Source organism: Neofelis nebulosa, chromosome 15 (genome assembly GCF_028018385.1).
Source record: "Neofelis nebulosa isolate mNeoNeb1 chromosome 15, mNeoNeb1.pri, whole genome shotgun sequence".
NCBI classification, from domain to species: Eukaryota; Metazoa; Chordata; class Mammalia; order Carnivora; family Felidae; genus Neofelis; species Neofelis nebulosa.
Window position 1 is genome coordinate 70,190,626 of NC_080796.1, and position 17,688 is coordinate 70,208,313.

At 59.3% G+C, this 17,688-nt stretch overlaps 1 protein-coding gene and 10 non-coding genes across 11 annotated transcripts; 4 read left to right on the plus strand and 7 right to left on the minus strand.

Moving 5' to 3' along the window:
- Positions 1 to 1,208: 1,208 nt before the first annotated feature.
- Positions 1,209 to 7,965, minus strand: LOC131495572 (collagen alpha-1(I) chain-like). The gene is made up of 11 exons (XM_058700567.1): positions 7,707 to 7,965; positions 7,020 to 7,471; positions 6,676 to 6,900; positions 4,874 to 4,969; positions 4,260 to 4,378; positions 3,423 to 3,664; positions 3,260 to 3,337; positions 2,679 to 2,813; positions 2,152 to 2,561; positions 1,839 to 2,046; positions 1,209 to 1,603 (listed from the first exon to the last, which is right to left on the minus strand). The coding sequence occupies exons 1-11, from the start codon at positions 7,963 to 7,965 to the stop codon at positions 1,209 to 1,211; spliced, it is 2,619 nt and encodes an 872-aa protein (XP_058556550.1).
- TRNAE-CUC (transfer RNA glutamic acid (anticodon CUC)) lies at positions 1,708 to 1,779 on the minus strand. The gene has a single exon. It is a non-coding gene; the product is annotated as a tRNA-Glu (tRNA).
- Positions 2,089 to 2,160, minus strand: TRNAG-UCC (transfer RNA glycine (anticodon UCC)). Its single transcript has one exon. It is a non-coding gene; the product is annotated as a tRNA-Gly (tRNA).
- On the minus strand, positions 2,955 to 3,026 carry TRNAD-GUC (transfer RNA aspartic acid (anticodon GUC)). The gene has a single exon. It is a non-coding gene; the product is annotated as a tRNA-Asp (tRNA).
- TRNAL-CAG (transfer RNA leucine (anticodon CAG)) lies at positions 3,638 to 3,720 on the plus strand. Its single transcript has one exon. It is a non-coding gene; the product is annotated as a tRNA-Leu (tRNA).
- TRNAG-GCC (transfer RNA glycine (anticodon GCC)) lies at positions 5,201 to 5,271 on the plus strand. The gene has a single exon. It is a non-coding gene; the product is annotated as a tRNA-Gly (tRNA).
- TRNAE-CUC (transfer RNA glutamic acid (anticodon CUC)) lies at positions 7,576 to 7,647 on the minus strand. The gene has a single exon. It is a non-coding gene; the product is annotated as a tRNA-Glu (tRNA).
- Positions 7,950 to 8,021, minus strand: TRNAG-UCC (transfer RNA glycine (anticodon UCC)). Its single transcript has one exon. It is a non-coding gene; the product is annotated as a tRNA-Gly (tRNA).
- A 778-nt stretch (positions 8,022 to 8,799) lies between these two features.
- Positions 8,800 to 8,871, minus strand: TRNAD-GUC (transfer RNA aspartic acid (anticodon GUC)). Its single transcript has one exon. It is a non-coding gene; the product is annotated as a tRNA-Asp (tRNA).
- A 3,326-nt stretch (positions 8,872 to 12,197) lies between these two features.
- Positions 12,198 to 12,271, plus strand: TRNAN-GUU (transfer RNA asparagine (anticodon GUU)). The gene has a single exon. It is a non-coding gene; the product is annotated as a tRNA-Asn (tRNA).
- A 5,314-nt stretch (positions 12,272 to 17,585) lies between these two features.
- TRNAE-UUC (transfer RNA glutamic acid (anticodon UUC)) lies at positions 17,586 to 17,657 on the plus strand. The gene has a single exon. It is a non-coding gene; the product is annotated as a tRNA-Glu (tRNA).
- The last annotated feature ends 31 nt before the right edge of the window (positions 17,658 to 17,688 follow it).

Sequence of the window (17,688 nt, forward strand, 5' to 3'; positions counted from 1 at the left end):
AGGTGGCACCGACACCCGCACCCGCAGGACCCCAGCGTGCCTAACGTCAGGGTCGCGCAGGCCCTTGATTCTCTGCGTCCCGATTCGCCGCCGCCGCTACCGTGCCAACGCGGCTTCCTCTTCCACCGCTAGAGCCGCCCACGGCACCAAAGGCCACCGCCGTCCTCCATCCCTCTCCCACCCCGACCTCCACCCCTCCACACACACCCACACCCACACCCACACGCACACACACGCAAAAGCAAGGACTCCGAGGAAACTTCCGGCGGGCACGGGAAGCACCCGGAGACCCACGGCCGCCGCGGCTCCTCCGCACCGGTGCAGGGGGGTCGTCCGGTTGAAGCCAGTGTGCCCCAGCAGGTGTGCGCGGCGCACCGGCTGACCGCTTGGCCTCGAGAGGGGACACCTCTGATCACAGAGCAAATCCCTGGCGGACAAGGGTGTCCAAGATGGGGCGGGAAGGAGACTGAGGTGTGCGATGGACCGTGGGAGGCATCCACAGAAGAGGACGGATACAGGGGTGGACAGAGGGACTGACGGCGCCTATCATGGCGAGGCACGGGGCGAGGCGGGATGGGAAACTGTGAAAAGCGCAACTGTAGAAAGTGTGCGTGAGTGGGGGGGGGGTGGAGGACGCCGCTCATCGGGGGTGGGGGGTGGGGCGCGGAGGTGTTGAAAGGGACCTCTGGGTAACACGCTGGCCCCTTTGCCAAAGGATGCCCGGGACCAACGTGTCCCGCAATTGGAATGACAAGTTGGCGACAAGTGCGCCCAGTCCCCCGGGGTGCCTGCACCGCCACCCACCTGCCTGGCTGCTGGGGTTTCTTCCCCCGCGGCTCCCACGACACCTCCCCGCTGTGTCACCTCCAGTGCCCGGGGGGGACCGGGCCGGGCCCGGATGCCTCTTCCCTCCTCCACCTCCCGGGCCCGGCGGTCGGACTGTGCGCTCCCATCGGGCCCGAGACCACCGTGCCCATGGGGTCTGCTCTCCGGCGCCGGGGAGAGACGCAGCCAGCCAGGTCGTGGCGCTCCCGCCCCGCGTAGCGCAGGGAAGCCGCCCGAGAGGTCGCAGGCCCGAGGGGGGCGAGGGAGGCAAGGCCCGGGGGGCTCGGCCAGGTGACGGGACTCAGGGCTGCGCGTGGCTCACCTGCCCCCCGCGCCCAGCACCGCCACCGCGGGCACCTCGGGAGGGAGGACGGGATGGCTCGTCAGCCTGGCCAGCTAGGAGCGCCACCGGCGGGGGCGGTGGGGGTCCGAGCACACTCGGGGGGCCGGGGCCTCTGCGCACACTGGTGGTCCCGGCGGGGGACAGAGGTCGCCCCGGCCACTCGCGTCTCGGGCTGTGGAAGCGAAGGAGGAGGCGAGCGCGTGCGCGGGGGGGCGAAGGGGAGAGGCGATGCCAGGGCCTCCAGAGGGCCAGCCAGGCCAAAAGGCTCGGACGGGCCGAGGTGGCAGGGCGAGGCTTGGGCTGCCCGTGGGGGCGTGGCAGGTGGCCTTGTGTGCACACCGCCGCGGCCGCTATCGTCGTCGTCGTCGTCGTCGTCGTGGCGGCGGCGGGGCCAACGACAAGCTAGCCACCTGTGGCCTGGCGTGCCGGCGTGGGCTAAAAGGGGGTGGTGCGCGGGTGCACTGGGGACCGGACGGTGGGTGGCTCGGCCTGGCAGGCCGGGAGGGGAGGCCCCGGAGGGCCAGAGGAAGAAGAAAGGCTTCCCTGACCGGGAATCGAACCCGGGCCGCGGCGGTGAGAGCGCCGAATCCTAACCACTAGACCACCAGGGAGCGACAGGCTGTGCGCCTGGCCTGCACCCCCCTGGACCCAGCGCCTCCATTCCACCCACGCGGCTCCGCTTGGGCCCCGAGGCCCCTGCCTCTGCACGTCCAGCCGCCCGCGGGCCCCACGCAGTCCACCCGGCCCGCTGGCAGCACCCGCAAAACGCTGCGCGCCGGACGCCCTCGCACCCGCACGCCGGCCGCCTCGGGCCACGTGCCCAGCGCCCAGCGCCCAGCGGCCGGCACGCCGTCCCCCACTGCCAGCGCCCGGCGGGCCTGGCCAGGAGGGCCCCGGAGGGGCGCAAAAGGTCGGCCGGCTGCGTTGGCCGGGAATCGAACCCGGGTCAACTGCTTGGAAGGCAGCTATGCTCACCACTATACCACCAACGCTGCACGGCCCGGGCCGGCCCGACGCGGCCGGCCCAGGGTGCGCTCCGGCGCCTTCTCGCCTTGGCGCCCTCTCGCCGCCGCCGCCGCCCGGCGCAAACCCTGCCCCGACGTCCCGGCCGGCCGCAGCTCTGCCCGGCCACCACGGGGCTCCGGCCACCACGGGCTCCGGCCACCCGGAGCCCCAGCCTCGCCCCTCCCACTCCGCTGCGCCGGCCGGTCGCCGGGCACGCCCGCCCGCCCACCTGCCCGCCCTGCGCCCGGCGCCCGGCGCCCGACGCCCACCGCCGCCCGCCTCTGGAGGGCGCTCTGGCCATCTGGCCGCTCTCGGGCCCTCGGAGGTCGGCTGGGGAGCCCCGCCACGCCCCCGGCCCGGCGTCTTCCGCGTCCTCCGCGGCCCGCAGCTAGCGGCCCGGCCCCGCGCGGGAAGGAGCAGAGGGGGCGGCCGCCAGGCCACACACACCACCTCCCGCATCCACACGGGACCGGACCCATCTGCCTCCCACCCGACCCACACCCACGGCGGATGGGCGGCTGCGCGGCTGCGCGGCTGGGCGGCACGTCGCCAAGGAGCTCGCTGTGGCTGCCGCGGGGACCGCACGAGGCCCCGGCTGCGCGGTGGCGACCCAGCGTCCGGCCTCGAGCCACGCAAAGGGCTGGGGCCGGTGGACGGTGGGCAGGCCGGGCACGCGCCGCCGGCCGGACGACGGACGGCCGAGAAGAAGCGCCCCTGCCCCTCCCTCGGGAGCAAGAGGTGGGACCCGGAGCTGCGCAGGCCACCAAAAAGGGCGTCTTGCCTCCCCGTCGGGGAATCGAACCCCGGTCTCCCGCGTGACAGGCGGGGATACTCACCACTATACTAACGAGGACGGCGGCGGCCGGCCACCCGGGCGCCCGCCCGACCCCTCTCCGGCTGCCTCCCCACGCCTGCCCCTGCCTGCCCTCGACGCCCTGCCCTGCACGGGCGCCCGGCCCGGGCCACGCCCCACCCGACCCCACCCCCGCTTCGGCCCCCTCTCCCGCACGGCAGCCCCCGGCCCCGACTCGACTCGGAGTCCACCCGCACCCGGGCCCACACACGGACCCGGACGGCGCTCAGTACTCCCAACGAGCGCTGCCTCTCTCTCGTCTGCCAGGCGGGCATCGCGCCGGGAGAAAAGGCCCCAGACGGCAAGCGGGGCTGCGAGGGCCAGGGCGAGGGCGAGGGCGAGGGCGAGGAAGGCGGGGTGGGGAGCAGGGCAAGGGGCGCCGACGCTGGACGGGGCCTGCAGGGAGCTGGGGGTGGGGGTGCGACAGCGACGGGAGCCGCGCTGGCGGCGGCGGCGGCGGCGAGGCGGCTGGCGGTGCTCCTCCGGGGCCGCCGCGCGTGTCTCGCCCCTTGCGCACCCACACAGCCGCCAGCCAGGCGCCACGACGGCCAAGGACACCAGCGTTAGCGCCGCGTCCCAGCCAGGCCAGCGGCGACGCGCCCACACCCGCCGTCAGGATGGCCGAGCGGTCTAAGGCGCTGCGTTCAGGTCGCAGTCTCCCCTGGAGGCGTGGGTTCGAATCCCACTCCTGACACGCCCACCTTTTGGCCCGCCCCACACAGCAGCCACGCCACCCGGGCCTGGACCACACCCTCTCGCCGCCGCGGCCCGCCTCGCACCCGAGCACACGCTGCCCAGGACCGAGCTCCAGCCCCTCCACCCTCGCCGCCTCGGGCTCGGAGCGCGCGCGCGCGTGCGCGCACACACGCACTCCCCGGCGACTCGAGCGCCTTTCCCACACCCGCGGGCTTCGCTGACTTCGCACCTGCTGCTTTCTGGAGGCTCTTTGGTCCTCCTTCTCGCCTATTCCCGCCCCTGCCCTCGTCACCCCGGCACTCGCGGACCAGCCCAGGCTGCAAAGCTCCCCGCGCTTCCCGCTCCCACTCGTGGCCGCTGGACAGCGCCTGGCTCTTTCTTACGGCCAGCCGTCCGCTTCCGCCGCCACCGGGAACACGCACCCACCCCACCGTCACCCCGTGCTTTTCCCCCCCGGCCCTAGTCCATTCTCTCCACACCCTCCCGAGGCGGCCCACACGATCCTCCACCTGGGGGCCTTCCCCTGGCCACACCTACCTGCCTGCCTGCCTGCCTGCCTCCCGGGAGCCATACAGCCCGGCCGTCTGCTGGCCAGCCGGCGGCGTGGACCCCTCCCTTCTGTGGGCCTGGCTCACGAGTCCAAGCCGGGAAGGTGGCTGCAGGGAGCAGGGAGCGGAAGCCCTAGACCCCCCCAGGCCATCCAGCCGGGCGCCACAGCGCATCTCCTGGCTCGGGGAGGCCGCCGGCCGGCCACTCCGCCCCAGCGTTCCTCCCGGATCCAAGATCGCCCTCCTGGCTCCCAACCTGTCAAGGCACCGAGCCGGACCCCTAGGGAGAGCCGCCGGCCAACGCGCTCAGGCCTTTGCTCTCTTGGCCCCAGACGCACTCAGAGGCGCACGCCGCGCTACCTGGCCTCTAACTCCGACAGACGCCGGCGCGAGCGCGAACACACACACACACACACACACACACACACACACACAGCCCACCCATCCCCGCCCCCGGCCCCACGGCTCCACACACGAGAGGTCCGTTCCCCACCCCGTCCGCCGGGACACACACTGCACGCGCGAGAAAACCATCCGCCAAACGGACTTTGGCTCGGGGCTGGGAGTAGCTGAAGGCAAGGTCCCTCGCCTGCCTGCACCTGCCACAGATGGCTCCGGCTGTTTGGGGTTCGGGCGCTGGCCAGGCTGGGTCCGGCTCCTGGCTGCCTCTGGCGACACGGGCAGGCTGTGGCGGCGGCCCTGGACGAGGGACAAAGCACAGGATGAGCCCAGTCCGCCTCCTTGCCTTCCTCTGCCCGGAGGCCCGCGCCGCGCCCCAGGGGCTGGCTCTCCGCGTGCCTGGAGCCTGTCTTGCAGACCGCCCGCCTCCTGCTCCCACGGGGTAGACGCTCACGCTCACTACTGGTGGGGACCGGCAACGGAGGCGGCCGGCGCCGCTGGGGAAGCCCTCTGTGGACCACGTCCGTGGGTGCATGGGTGGTTCAGTGGTAGAATTCTCGCCTGCCACGCGGGAGGCCCGGGTTCGATTCCCGGCCCATGCAACGCGCCATCCCCTTTTGGCCCCGCAGCGCCAACTGCGCGCTACGCTTCTTCTCTCCCTGCGAAGCTTCCTCTCTCCCAGCTTCAGAGCACCTGGCCAAAGCCACCTCTGCTCCTCTCTGGGGGCCCGCCCACGCCCCATCCCGTCCCCGCCCCTGCCGCACATTCCCTTCCTCCTCCCTGGCTCGCTCGCCCTGGGGACAAGGGACAAAACTCCGCCCGGGAGCCAAGGGCCCATCCGCGCCCGCCCACACACCTGCTTTGCCCTTCTTCTCTTTAACCACGCTCGCCTCGCTCGAGTCTCCCGATTCACTGCAAGGAACGCATCCACGCACCAACTCGCCGCTGCCACCCACACGCTCCTCCCCTTCCCTCGGCACCGCCTCGCGCCCCCGCCCCTGCCACCAGCCCCCAACCCCCCCCCCGCGCGCGCACACACACACACACACACACACACACACACACACACACACACAGGCTCTGGCTCACTCTATCCACACTCCAGAAATCCTCCCCTTTTGCAACACCGGCAGAAACCAAGCTGCCACGCCTAGGGTCGCTATACATCCCATTGTCCGGGAGGGTCGCCCACAGACTCCAGGTGGCACCGACACCCGCACCCGCAGGACCCCAGCGTGCCTAACGTCAGGGTCGCGCAGGCCCTTGATTCTCTGCGTCCCGATTCGCCGCCGCCGCTACCGTGCCAACGCGGCTTCCTCTTCCACCGCTAGAGCCGCCCACGGCACCAAAGGCCACCGCCGTCCTCCATCCCTCTCCCACCCCGACCTCCACCCCTCCACACACACCCACACCCACACCCACACGCACACACACGCAAAAGCAAGGACTCCGAGGAAACTTCCGGCGGGCACGGGAAGCACCCGGAGACCCACGGCCGCCGCGGCTCCTCCGCACCGGTGCAGGGATTTCGTCCGGTTGATGCAAGTGTGCCCCAGCAGGTGTGCGCGGCGCACCGGCTGACCGCTTGGCCTCGAGAGGGGACACCTCTGATCACAGAGCAAATCCCTGGCGGACATGGGTGTCCAAGATGGGGCGGGAAGGAGACTGAGGTGTGCGATGGACCGTGGGAGGCATCCACAGAAGAGGACGGATACAGGGGTGGACAGAGGGACTGACGGCGCCTATCATGGCGAGGCACGGGGCGAGGCAGGATGGGAAACTGTGAAAAGCGCAACTGTAGAAAGTGTGCGTGAGTGGATGCGGGGGGGTTGAGGACGCCGCTCATCGGGGGTGCGGGGTGGGGCGCGGAGGTGTTGAAAGGGATCTCTGGGTAACACGCTGGCCCCTTTGCCAAAGGATGCCCGGGACCGACGTGTCCTGCAATTGGAATGACAAGTTGGCGACAAGTGCGCCCAGTCCCCCGGGGTGCCTGCACCGCCACCCACCTGCCTGGCTGCTGGGGTTTCTTCCCCCGCGGCTCCCACGTCACCTCCCCGCTGTGTCACCTCCAGTGCCCGGGGGGGACCGGGCCGGGCCCGGATGCCTCTTCCCTCCTCCACCTCCCGGGCCCGGCGGTCGGACTGTGCGCTCCCATCGGGGCCCGAGACCACCGTGCCCATGGGGTCTGCTCTCCGGCGCCGGGGAAAGACGCAGCCAGCCAGGTCGTGGTGCTCCCGCCCCGCGTGGGGCAGGGAAGCCGCCGGAGAGGTCGCAGGCCCGAGGGGGGCGAGGGAGGCAAGGCCCGGGGGGCTCGGCCAGGTGACGGGACTCAGGGCTGCGCGTGGCTCACCTGCCCCCCGCGCCCAGCACCGCCACCGCGGGCACCTCGGGAGGGAGGACGGGATGGCTCGTCAGCCTGGCCAGCTAGGAGCACCACCGGCGGGGGCGGTGGGGGTCGGAGCAGACTCGGGGGGCTGGGGCCTCTGCGCACACTGGTGGTCCCGGCGGGGGAAAGAGGTCGCCCCGGCCACTCGCGTCTCGGGCTGTGGAAGCGAAGGAGCCAGGCGAGCGCGTGCGCGGGGGGGCGAAGGGGAGAGGCGATGCCGAGGGCCTCCAGAGGGCCAGCCAGGCCAAAAGGCTCGGACGGGCCGAGGTGGCAGGGCGAGGCTTGGGCTGCCCGTGGGGGCGTGGCAGGTGACCTTGTGCGCACACCGCCGCGGCCGCCGTCGTCGTCGTCGTCGTCGTCGCGGCGGCGGGGCCCACGACAAGATAGCCACCTATGGCCTGGCGTGCTGGCGTGGGCTAAAAGGGGGTGGTGCGCGGGTGCACTGGGGACCGGACGGTGGGTGGCTCGGCCTGGCAGGCCGGGAGGGGAGGCCCCGGAGGGCCAGAGGAAGAAGAAAGGCTTCCCTGACCGGGAATCGAACCCGGGCCGCGGCGGTGAGAGCGCCGAATCCTAACCACTAGACCACCAGGGAGCGACAGGCTGTGCGCCTGGCCTGCACCCCCCTGGACCCAGCGCCTCCATTCCACCCACGCGGCTCCGCTTGGGCCCCGAGGCCCCTGCCTCTGCACGTCCAGCCACCCGCGGGCCCCACGCAGTCCACCCGGCCCGCTGGCAGCACCCGCAAAACGCTGCGCGCCGGTCGCCCTCGCACCCGCACGCCGGCCGCCTCGGGCCACGTGCCCAGCGCCCAGCGGCCGGCACGCCGTCCCCCACTGCCAGCGCCCGGCGGGCCTGGCCAGGAGGGCCCCGGAGGGGCGCAAAAGGTCGGCCGGCTGCGTTGGCCGGGCATCGAACCCGGGTCAACTGCTTGGAAGGCAGCTATGCTCACCACTATACCACCAACGCTGCACGGCCCGGGCCGGCCCGACGCGGCCGGCCCAGGGTGCGCTCCGGCGCCTTCTCGCCTTGGCGCCCTCTCGCCGCCGCCGCCGCCGCCGCCGCCGCCGCCGCCCGGCGCAAACCCTGCCCCGACGTCCCGGCCGGCCGCAGCTCTGCCCGGCCACCACGGGGCTCCGGCCACCACGGGCTCCGGCCGCCCTGAGCCCCAGCCTCGCCCCTCCCACTCCGCTGCGCCGGCCGGTCGCCGGGCACGCCCGCCCGCCCACCTGCCCGCCCTGCGCCCGGCGCCCGGCGCCCGACGCCCACCGCCGCCCGCCTCTGGAGGGCGCTCTGGCCATCTGGCCGCTCTCGGGCCCTCGGAGGTCGGCTGGGGAGCCCCGCCACGCCCCCGGCCCGGCGTCTTCCGCGTCCTCCGCGGCCCGCAGCTAGCGGCCCGGCCCCGCGCGGGAAGGAGCAGAGGGGGCGGCCGCCAGGCCACACACACCACCTCCCGCATCCACACGGGACCGGACTCATCTGCCTCCCACCCGACCCACACCCACGGCGGCTGGGCGGCTGGGCGGCACGTCGCCAAGGATCTGGCTGTGGCTGCCGCGGGGACCGCACGAGGCCCCGGCTGCGCGGTGGCGACCCAGCGTCCGGCCTCGAGCCACGCAAAGGGCTGGGGCCGGTGGACGGTGGGCCGGCCGGACGACGGACGGCCGAGAAGAAGCGCCCCTGCCCCTCCCTCGGGAGCAAGAGGTGGGACCCGGAGCTGCGCAGGCCACCAAAAGGGGCGTCTTGCCTCCCCGTCGGGGAATCGAACCCCGGTCTCCCGCGTGACAGGCGGGGATACTCACCACTATACTAACGAGGACGGCGGCGGCCGGCCACCCGGGCGCCCGCCCGACCCCTCTCCGGCTGCCTCCCCACGCCTGCCCCTGCCTGCCCTCGACGCCCTGCCCTGCACGGGCGCCCGGCCCGGGCCACCCCCTTCCCGACTCCACACCCCCGGCTTCGCTCTCCTCCCCCGCAGGGCATTTCTGGCCCCGACTCGGAGGGGACCCAGATCCACTCACGGACGGGTTTGGCGCTCGGTACTTCCAGCACGCTGCCTTTTGCCAGCAAAGCGGGCCTCGCGCCGGAAAGGAGGACGCGGTGTGTGGATGAACGAAGGCAGTGGTGTTGGTTCCGGGGCGGCGGAACCAGCCGTGGCAGAGGTGCAGTCCTCCCTGCGGCGATTACTGTGTCCCACGGGAGTGGTGTGTTGGGGGGAATGGGAGAACTGAGACCGACCGGGGAATCCGAACCTGGTTGTGAAAAGCACATTCTCGCCACGTCCCTGCATTGGGACCATCGGGCAATGATAGTGAGAGAGCACGCAGATACAGGTGGAGTCGGTGAGGGAGATCCAACCCCAAGCAGGTGGGAGCCTGTGCATCACACGGGAGGACAGAGTGGACTTCTCGTGTGCGTGTTTTTCCAGTTGCGTGACTGATACCCTCCCTCATATGGCCCAGCGGCCAGCGTGTTACCCAGAAGTACCGTCCTCCCCCTCCTCTCCCCACCCCCATCCCTCGTTCCACTTGCCCGCCACCAAGATTTCACTTACTAGTTTCGCGTTCCTGCCTTACTTTACACCTAGCCAGGATCTTCCCGCTCCTTCTCACCAGCTCCGTACCCTTCTTCTATGGGTGCTCTCCAAGGTGACTCGTACACTCCTGCGTTGTGTGCAACTTGTATCCCAGTGCGACGTGCATTACATTAAAACTATTTAATATATCCTCCTTATACTAGCTTGTCTTGACTTCTTTAGTTTTTCCTTTCTCTGAAGACCTTTTATTTTGATTTTTTTTCCCTTTTTCAGAACTCCTCCCTTTTGCCAATCTTTTTCACACCACTTGATTTCCGCCCCCCCCCCCCGCGTCCTGGCTATATTGCAGATAGTGCCTCATATTGTTTGTGATCCTGGGAAATCAGTTCTGTGCTCTGTATTTTCTGTATTTTCTTCCTAGGCTTTTAGCTTCTGGTCATATGGGAAAGCTGGCTTTCCCTTCAGTACCCATGTATTCTCTGAAGCTACTGGGCTTTCTTCCTTAGTACAGGACGTGGATCCTCAGAGCCTGGTAAGAAAATATATGGGTGGGAAAAAGCCCTTCGGGTCTGTAGACTCAGCCATCTGCCATGACCCCTGTACCTCTAGGTAACTTGGCCTGTGAATTTTTATAAAATCTTTTGAGTCAACTGAAGATGTATCCCTGAGGAACCAGTGTGTTTCAGTCATATCTGCTTTGTTGTCTAGCAGAGAAATGGCATGCTAATAGTTTCTACTTCGTGAAGATGACTTTGATCTGGTTTTACAAGCGGCTGAAGTTTCCACCTGTTTACATCTAGAAGACTAACTATATGATGTGTACCTGTACTCGTGTTTTTCTGAGCCTAAGTCTGTGTAATGAACGATCTGTGTTTCTCTAGCCAGGAATTTCTGAGTCACGGTATCTACCCCTGGAAATGCCAGAGGGTTTCTCCAAATGCCCACAGGCTCTACAAAATTCTGAAAATTTACCTGTTCTTAGAATTTCATCCAATCAGTCAAATTACGTTCATTACTAAAACTTATTTTCTTGATTCAAAGTAACTTGCAGATTGGTTTCAATGTAAAACATTTTAGTTGTATCAAAACCCCAATGAGATACCACCTCACACCTGTCAGAATGGCTCACATTAACGACTCAGGCAACAACACAACGTTGGGGAGGATGCAGAGAAAGAGGATCTCTTTTGCACTGCTGGTGGGAATGCAAACTGGTGCAGCCACTCTGGAAAATAGTATGGAGGTTCCTCAAAAAATTAAAAATAGAACTCTCCTATGACCCAGCCATTGCACTACTAGGTATTTATCCAAGAATATAGATGTGCTGTTTCAAAGGGGCACATGCACCCCAATGTTTATAGCAGCGCTATCGACAATAGTCAAAGTATGGAAAGAGCCCAAATGTCCATCGATGGATGAATGGATAAAGAAGATGTGGTGTGTATATATATATATATATATATATATATATATATATATATATACACAATGGAGTATTACTCGGCAATCAGAAAGAATGAAATCTTGCCATTTACAACTACGTGGGTGGAACTGGAGGGTATTATGCTAAGCGAAATTAGTCAGAGGAAGACAAAAATCATATGACTTCATTCATATGAGGACTTTAAGAGACAAAACAGATGAGCATAAGGGAAGGAAAGTAAAAATAATACCAAAACAGGGAGGGGGACAAATCATAAGAGACTCTTAAATATAGAAAACAAACAGGGTTGCTGGAGGGACTATGGGAGGGGGGATGAGCTAAATGGGTAAGGGGCATTAAGGAATCTACTTTTGAAATCATTGTGGCACTACATGCTAACTAATTTGGATGTAAAATTTAAAAATTAATTAATTAAAAAATAAATTTATTAAATTTAAAAATGTTTAAGAAAAAATTTAGTTTTACTTCTTATAAGTTACTAAATTCTCTACCAAGAGCCAGGGCCCATTGGCGATATTTTTGAATCACAATTGTGAGTGGAAGGAGGAGCACTGGGAGAAGTGTTCAACCTAGTCTGTATGTCCGGTCTCCAGAGGTTGTCTTCCCTCCCCCGTGGAATATTCACTACTACTTGAGAATCACATTCAGGAAGAGCTTTGAAGATCACTGCCCTTTTGAAGTTACGTTTTTAAATAAACGCTCGGCATCTGGGTTTTATAATTCACAGAGAGGTAATGTAAGTGGGTTTCATAGAAGTTTAGCGAAGTAAGAGTATCAGGCTGATGTCCCAAGCAGGGATGTCAGTTCAAATCAGCAGCAAGCTGTTTCCCCAGCACTCATTAATCCCTGCTTAGTTCTCCACTCCGTCCGCCATTCTCCATTTCCTCCGGTGGTGAATCTGGTCTTAACTCGCGTCCAGATCTCTACTTGGGGAGAAAGAGGACGTCGTTTCCCGCTGGTGCTAAGAGATTGGGAAGAAAGGAAGCAAGGATTCTACTGTTGTAGGACAGAGATGGTTTAATGTTCTGGCTTTTAGAATCACATAACTCGGGACCTACTTGCAATCTCAAGATGAAGAAACGAACCCAGATGGTGGAACGCTAGTGTTTGGTTAATGGTCTACACATACATAGGGTGTGCAAAATTTTGCCAGGGATTGTGGGCAGTCTCTGTGGCGCAATCGGTTAGCGCGTTCGGCTGTTAACCGAGAGGTTGGTGGTTCGATCCCACCCAGGGACGCCTAAAGTGATAACCTCACTTTTTTTTTTTCCTTCATTTTAGATTCCTCTTTCCCCTGGACCATGTTTCCTGACAGCACCTGGGTTTGATCTCCTTGGCCCTCCCTTTCTTCCTGAAGCATTTGCTGGATGGAAACTGTCCCAAGTCTTACATTTTGTCCAAATTCCAGCCGAAAACTGAATACTCAGTCCTTACTTCATGTCTCCTTTCTAGTGTTTCATTATAGGCAGTGTAGAGGAGGAAAAATTCTTCTTGGTTCTTTTAGCTAGAAGGTACTTCCCCAGATTCTGATTCAAGAGCCAATGATGTGTAGACTCATAAACAGTTTAGAATTCCTTTATCCAGGATGTCAAAGCTAGCGTGTAGTTTTGACAGATTCTGTAGTTTCCTTCCCAGACTCTTTCTTTGGCATGAGTTTGGCTATATTTTTGGCCTCCCAGCTCCCCTTTGGTTATTCCCTTTATCTGAGTCTGGTTGTTAATTCTCATAAATCTATGACCGCCCAGTGATCTCTCAATTAATTCCTTTTCTGCTTAATTTGCTAAAGTTTATTTATGCATTTTCTATCCAAGACCACTAATATTTAGACATCAGTAACAGAAAAATATGGGTATCCGAAATAGGTGAAAGGGCTTTGTTGGCTGGAAAGCAGGCAAGATATTTTGAATACTCTGGAAAGGGAGTCTAACAACCCGAGAACTGCTGTGTAGCAGTGAAGGGTCATCTGTTGCCATCTGGGAACCTGCATTGCTAATGACTTAGGACTTTGTCCCAGGTGTGAGAAATTTAAAGGCTCAGAAAGTCTCCTTTTAAAACAGTCTTAAAAAAAGAGAATGGTGTAATCAGTCCCCTACATTTTCAAGTTATGGCACCGTTTAAAATGAAGAGACTTTAGTGACCTCCAAAAGGTATATGTAAAACTGTTTGGCTTTGTTTCCTTTTTTTGGTGTTTTTTTTTTTTCTTGAGAGAGAGAAAGAGAGAGCCCACACAAGTGGGAGAGGGGCAGAGAGGGGAGAGAAAGAGTCCCAAGCCGGCTCTGCACTGTCGGTGTAAAGCCTCACGTGGGGTTCCATCTCAGGAACCCGTGAGATCATGACCTGAGCCTAAATCAAGAGTCAGATGCTTAATTGACTGAGCCACCCAGGCACCCCTCACCTTGTTTCTTTTTTTTTTTTTTTAACACTTTAGTATTTAACATACAACCAACTGCCCGTATTTAAAATATGTAATAAAGGAGCACCTGGGTGGCTCAGTTGGTTGAGTGTCCAACTTCGGCTCAGGTCATGATCTCATGGTTCTTGGGTTTGAGCCACATTGGGCTCTGTGCTGACAGCTCAGAGCCTGGAGCCTGCTTCCAATTCTGTGTGTCCCTCTCTCTCTGCTTCTTCCCTGCTTGTTCTCTGTCTCTCTCAAAAATAAATAAACATTGAATAAATAAAAAAATAAATAAATAAATAAATAAAATATACAGTTTTGACATATGTACGTACTACTGAAGCCATGATTACAATCAAGGTAATGAACGTACCCATCATCCCCAGAAGTGTCCTTATATCCCTTGATAATTCCCCCTTCTGCCCTTTGCTAAGTCACGTCCCCACTGACCTGCGCAGCATCTCGAGCGATTATGGATCTGCTTATTGCCACTGTAGATTAGTTGGCATTTTCTAGATTTTACATAAATGGAGTCATACCGAAGGTCCTCTTTTTCCTTTGGTATCATGAATCTTGTTAATTTTAGTCATTCTAGAACACATGTGGTGTTAACTCCATACCCACTAAGATTGCTGTCACTTTAAATACAACAACAACAATAGAAAATAGAAAGTGTTGGCAGGAAGGAGAAATGAGGACCACCAAACATTGCTGGTGAGAATGTAAATGACCCAACGATTTTACTTACTAGGTATATACCCAGAGTAATTAAAACCAGGGGCACCAAGGGGCGCCTGGGTGTCTCAGGTGGTTTGAGCCCTGTGTCAGGGTCTATGCTGACAGCTCAGAGCCTGGAGCCTGCTTCAGATGCTGTGTCTCCCTCTCTCTCTGTCCCTCCTCGGTTCTTTCCCCCTGCTCTGTCTCTGTCTCTCAAAAAATAAATACACGTTTAAAAAAAAAAAAAAACAAACAAACAAACCTAGCTACTCAAACTAGTCCTTGCATGTGAATGTTCACAGCGCCACTACTCACAGCGGCCAAGAGGGAGAAACAACCAAAAGTTCCATCAATGGGTGGATGTGTAAACATGTCGCATATACACACAATGAAATGTTAATCAGCCATAAAAAGGAATGGAATTAACATTTAAATGATACATGTCACAGCATGAAGGAACTCCAACCACAAGCTAAGTAAAAGAAGCCACAGACAGAATGTTACCTGTTGTATGATTCCGTGTAAATGAAATATCCCGAATAGATAAGTCCACAGGAACAGAAGGCAAGATGATGGCTTCCAGGAGGAGCGTGTGTAGAGGAGTAATTGCATCATGGATGTGGGGCTTTATTTTGGGATGATGAATATGTTTTAGAACTAGATAGTTAAGGTAGTTACACAAAGTTACTTGGTACATTGTTAATGTACTAAGTAACTGAGTAGTACTCAGTAACTGAATAGTTCCACTCTAAAATAGTTAAACTTCTATGCATGCCACTTAAAAAAAACAAAAACAAAAAACTCAGCCGCAGAGTCCCTGAAGTCCAATGGTCAGCTGGTTTGACCATAAATCAGTATATTGGTGGTTCGAGTCCCCTGGGGGAGGTGTGTTGGTAACCTGCTATTCTCCAGCCCTGCTGTTGCTCTGTCAGAACGGACTTTTTCTTTTTAATTCATCCCTCTTATGTGACCGGACGAAAGCAGCTTTGCACTATATCCAGAGAGAGCAGAGGCAAAGGCAAAAGTGCTCTGAAGAAGCAACTATCCTACACTGAAGCCTAACCAAGGCAGATCTCTCTTCTGTGTGTTTAGTATAAGGCATCACCTTCTAAGATGTTTAATTATATGTGTCTACCTGACTGGGTCATAGGGTGCCCAGATATTTGGTCAAACATTATTTGGAGTGTTTCTTTTTTGTTGTTTTTAATTTTTTTTTTTTAATTTATTTTTGAGAGAGAGAGAGATGGGGAGGGACACGGACAGAGGGAGACACAGAATCGGAAGCAGGCTCCAGGCGGTCAGCACAGAGCCCAACGCGGGGCTCGAACTCACGAACGTGAGATCGTGACCTGAGCCGAAGTCGGAGGCCTAACCGACTGAGCCACCCAGGTGCCCCTGGAGTGTTTCTGTGCGGATGTTTTTGGATGGAATTAACATTTAAGTCAGCAGACTGAGTAAAGCTTATTGCCCTGGCTAATGTGGGTGGGCCTCATCCAATCAGATGAGAGAACTCCTCCTGCCAGACTGCCTTTGAACTAGGATATTGAGTTTTTCCTGCTTTTGGACTTGGACTGGAACACCAGCTCTTCCTGGGTCTCGAGCGTACTGGCCTTGGTCTTTGGACTTGAACTACACCAGCAGCTTCCCTGATTCTCAGGCCTTCAGACTCCAACTGGACCCACCGACTCTCCTGGGCCTCCAGCTTGCCAGCTCACTTTGCAGACCTCGACACTCCATGATCATGTGATCTTCAGATACAGAAACATATATAGATATAGATAAAGATACAGATATACATGTAGGAACAGATATAGATAAAGATACAGATATACATGTAGGTACAGGTATAGATATAGATATACACACAGACATAGATACAAATATACGTGTGGATGTCAATCTCCGGTTGGTTCTGTGTCTCTGAAGAACTCTGATACACCACGCAAGCAGGTGCCTTCTTCTCCCTCCTCTCATTAACTCCTAGCAGATCTGAGGGTTCCTCAAATTACAGGAAACAGAAACAACTTTACAATTTCTTTTTTTTTTTTTTAATTGGAAACATGCTACTGAATACAATTTTAAGGAGAAACTGCATACCTGTTACCTGGTAGCCCACTACCTTAAACCACACCTTAAAGCGGGCTGCTTTGAGCTGCTGAGGTGAAAATACCCCCCAAAGAACTTGGCAGTGTCCTCACCAGAGGGAGCGCCACAGAGGTTAAAACAGAAAGGACTGTACGTTCAACGGATATGGTGGGTAGAAAAGGTTCTGAGCTTATTTCCAAGGGTGCTGTGGGGGTGGGGCCGTGGGAAAGGTTCCTGGTTGGGGGAATGGAGGAAGATGACTTAGTTTGGGGGAGCATGACTTTAGATCCTCCCAGTGGTGGGGTAAGGAGCTGAGAGCTCTGTTGGGGGTGGGCCTGGAAGGTCAGAGAAGCAGTGCAAACGGAATACAAAAGGGAAGAGTCCAAAAGACCCTCCATTGGTGCCTCATATTTGTGATTGCGGGGAACAGTACAAATGGAGGGCCACATACCATATGTCTAGATGCTTTAAATTGATCAATTAAGCTCATAAGCAGTAACATACAATGAGAGCTTTCCATCTACATTGACAAAAATATTTTCTTAAGGACCTGTGGGTCCAGATTTGCATTTAGAATTGTGAGACTCCTCATAGTTCTGCCTGACCACCGTGGCCCAGGAAAGACCCTCTCCTCTCAATTCTAGCTCCTTCCTGCGCTGAGAGGGGTCCTGTGCAGGTGTATGAGCACCAGGATCTGTTCAAACCCCTGCAAACAGCCTTCCTTTGGCCACCTGTCGAGCCTTACTTGCACGCACCGGAGGCTAACCCACTTCCACCACGCGGGTGGGGGAGAGGGGCGCCCTAACCAAACGTCAGCCATTTGTGCAGGTCATTCTACGTCCCAAATTACAGAGCCGGGCCGGGGAGAGGGGGGCGGCTCCCGGTGGGCGTGTCCCCTTGGCCCTGAATGTTCCTCCCTCTGCGCAGGGGAGGGCCATCATCGGAGAAGATCAGGAACAGGATCCTTTTTGGGGGGTGAGGAAGCAAAAGAGAGACATGGGTTTCCTCAATCAACCACGGGGAAACTTGAAGTGAGAGACGCACAAATACTTTAGGAATGAAGAGGGGGGAAAAAAGAAAGAAACCCGAGCGAGCCCTGCGGTCAGAGGGAGTCGGTGACGAAAATGTAGGAAAAAGTGTCCTCTTCCCTGGCTTGACTTGTGACAGTCTTTTTTGCAACTTTTCTGCCACTAAAGTTTCCTGCCACCCTCTGACCCACGTGGCAGTCGCTGCATCCAGCACCACACACCCCCCTACAGAACATTCTCCAGACGTTTCTAAAGACCCCTAACAGGTGGCTGCATCATTCTTAAGATCTTATTCTAGGAGTTGCTGCGCAGACAGGCCAAACACCTCTCCCTGGTGGTCTAGTGGCTAGGATTCGGCGCTTTCACCGCCGCGGCCCGGGTTCGATTCCCGGTCAGGGAAGCTGGTTGTGCCTTCCTTCTTATTTTTCTAA

Excerpts from the sequence above, each read along its gene's own strand:
- LOC131495572 (XM_058700567.1), bottom strand. The coding sequence starts at position 7,965 with ATGCCCGGCCAACGCAGCCGGCCGACCTTTTGCGCCCCTCCGGGGCCC. Across the intron at positions 4,970-6,675 it reads AAACCCCAGCAGCCAGGCAG|GGCCGCCGCCACAGCCTGCC; the intron begins GTGGGTGGCGGT and ends TCCCTCGTCCAG. Across the intron at positions 2,814-3,259 it reads AGAGGCAGCGCTCGTTGGGA|CCCTTTGCGTGGCTCGAGGC; the intron begins GTACTGAGCGCC and ends CACCGGCCCCAG.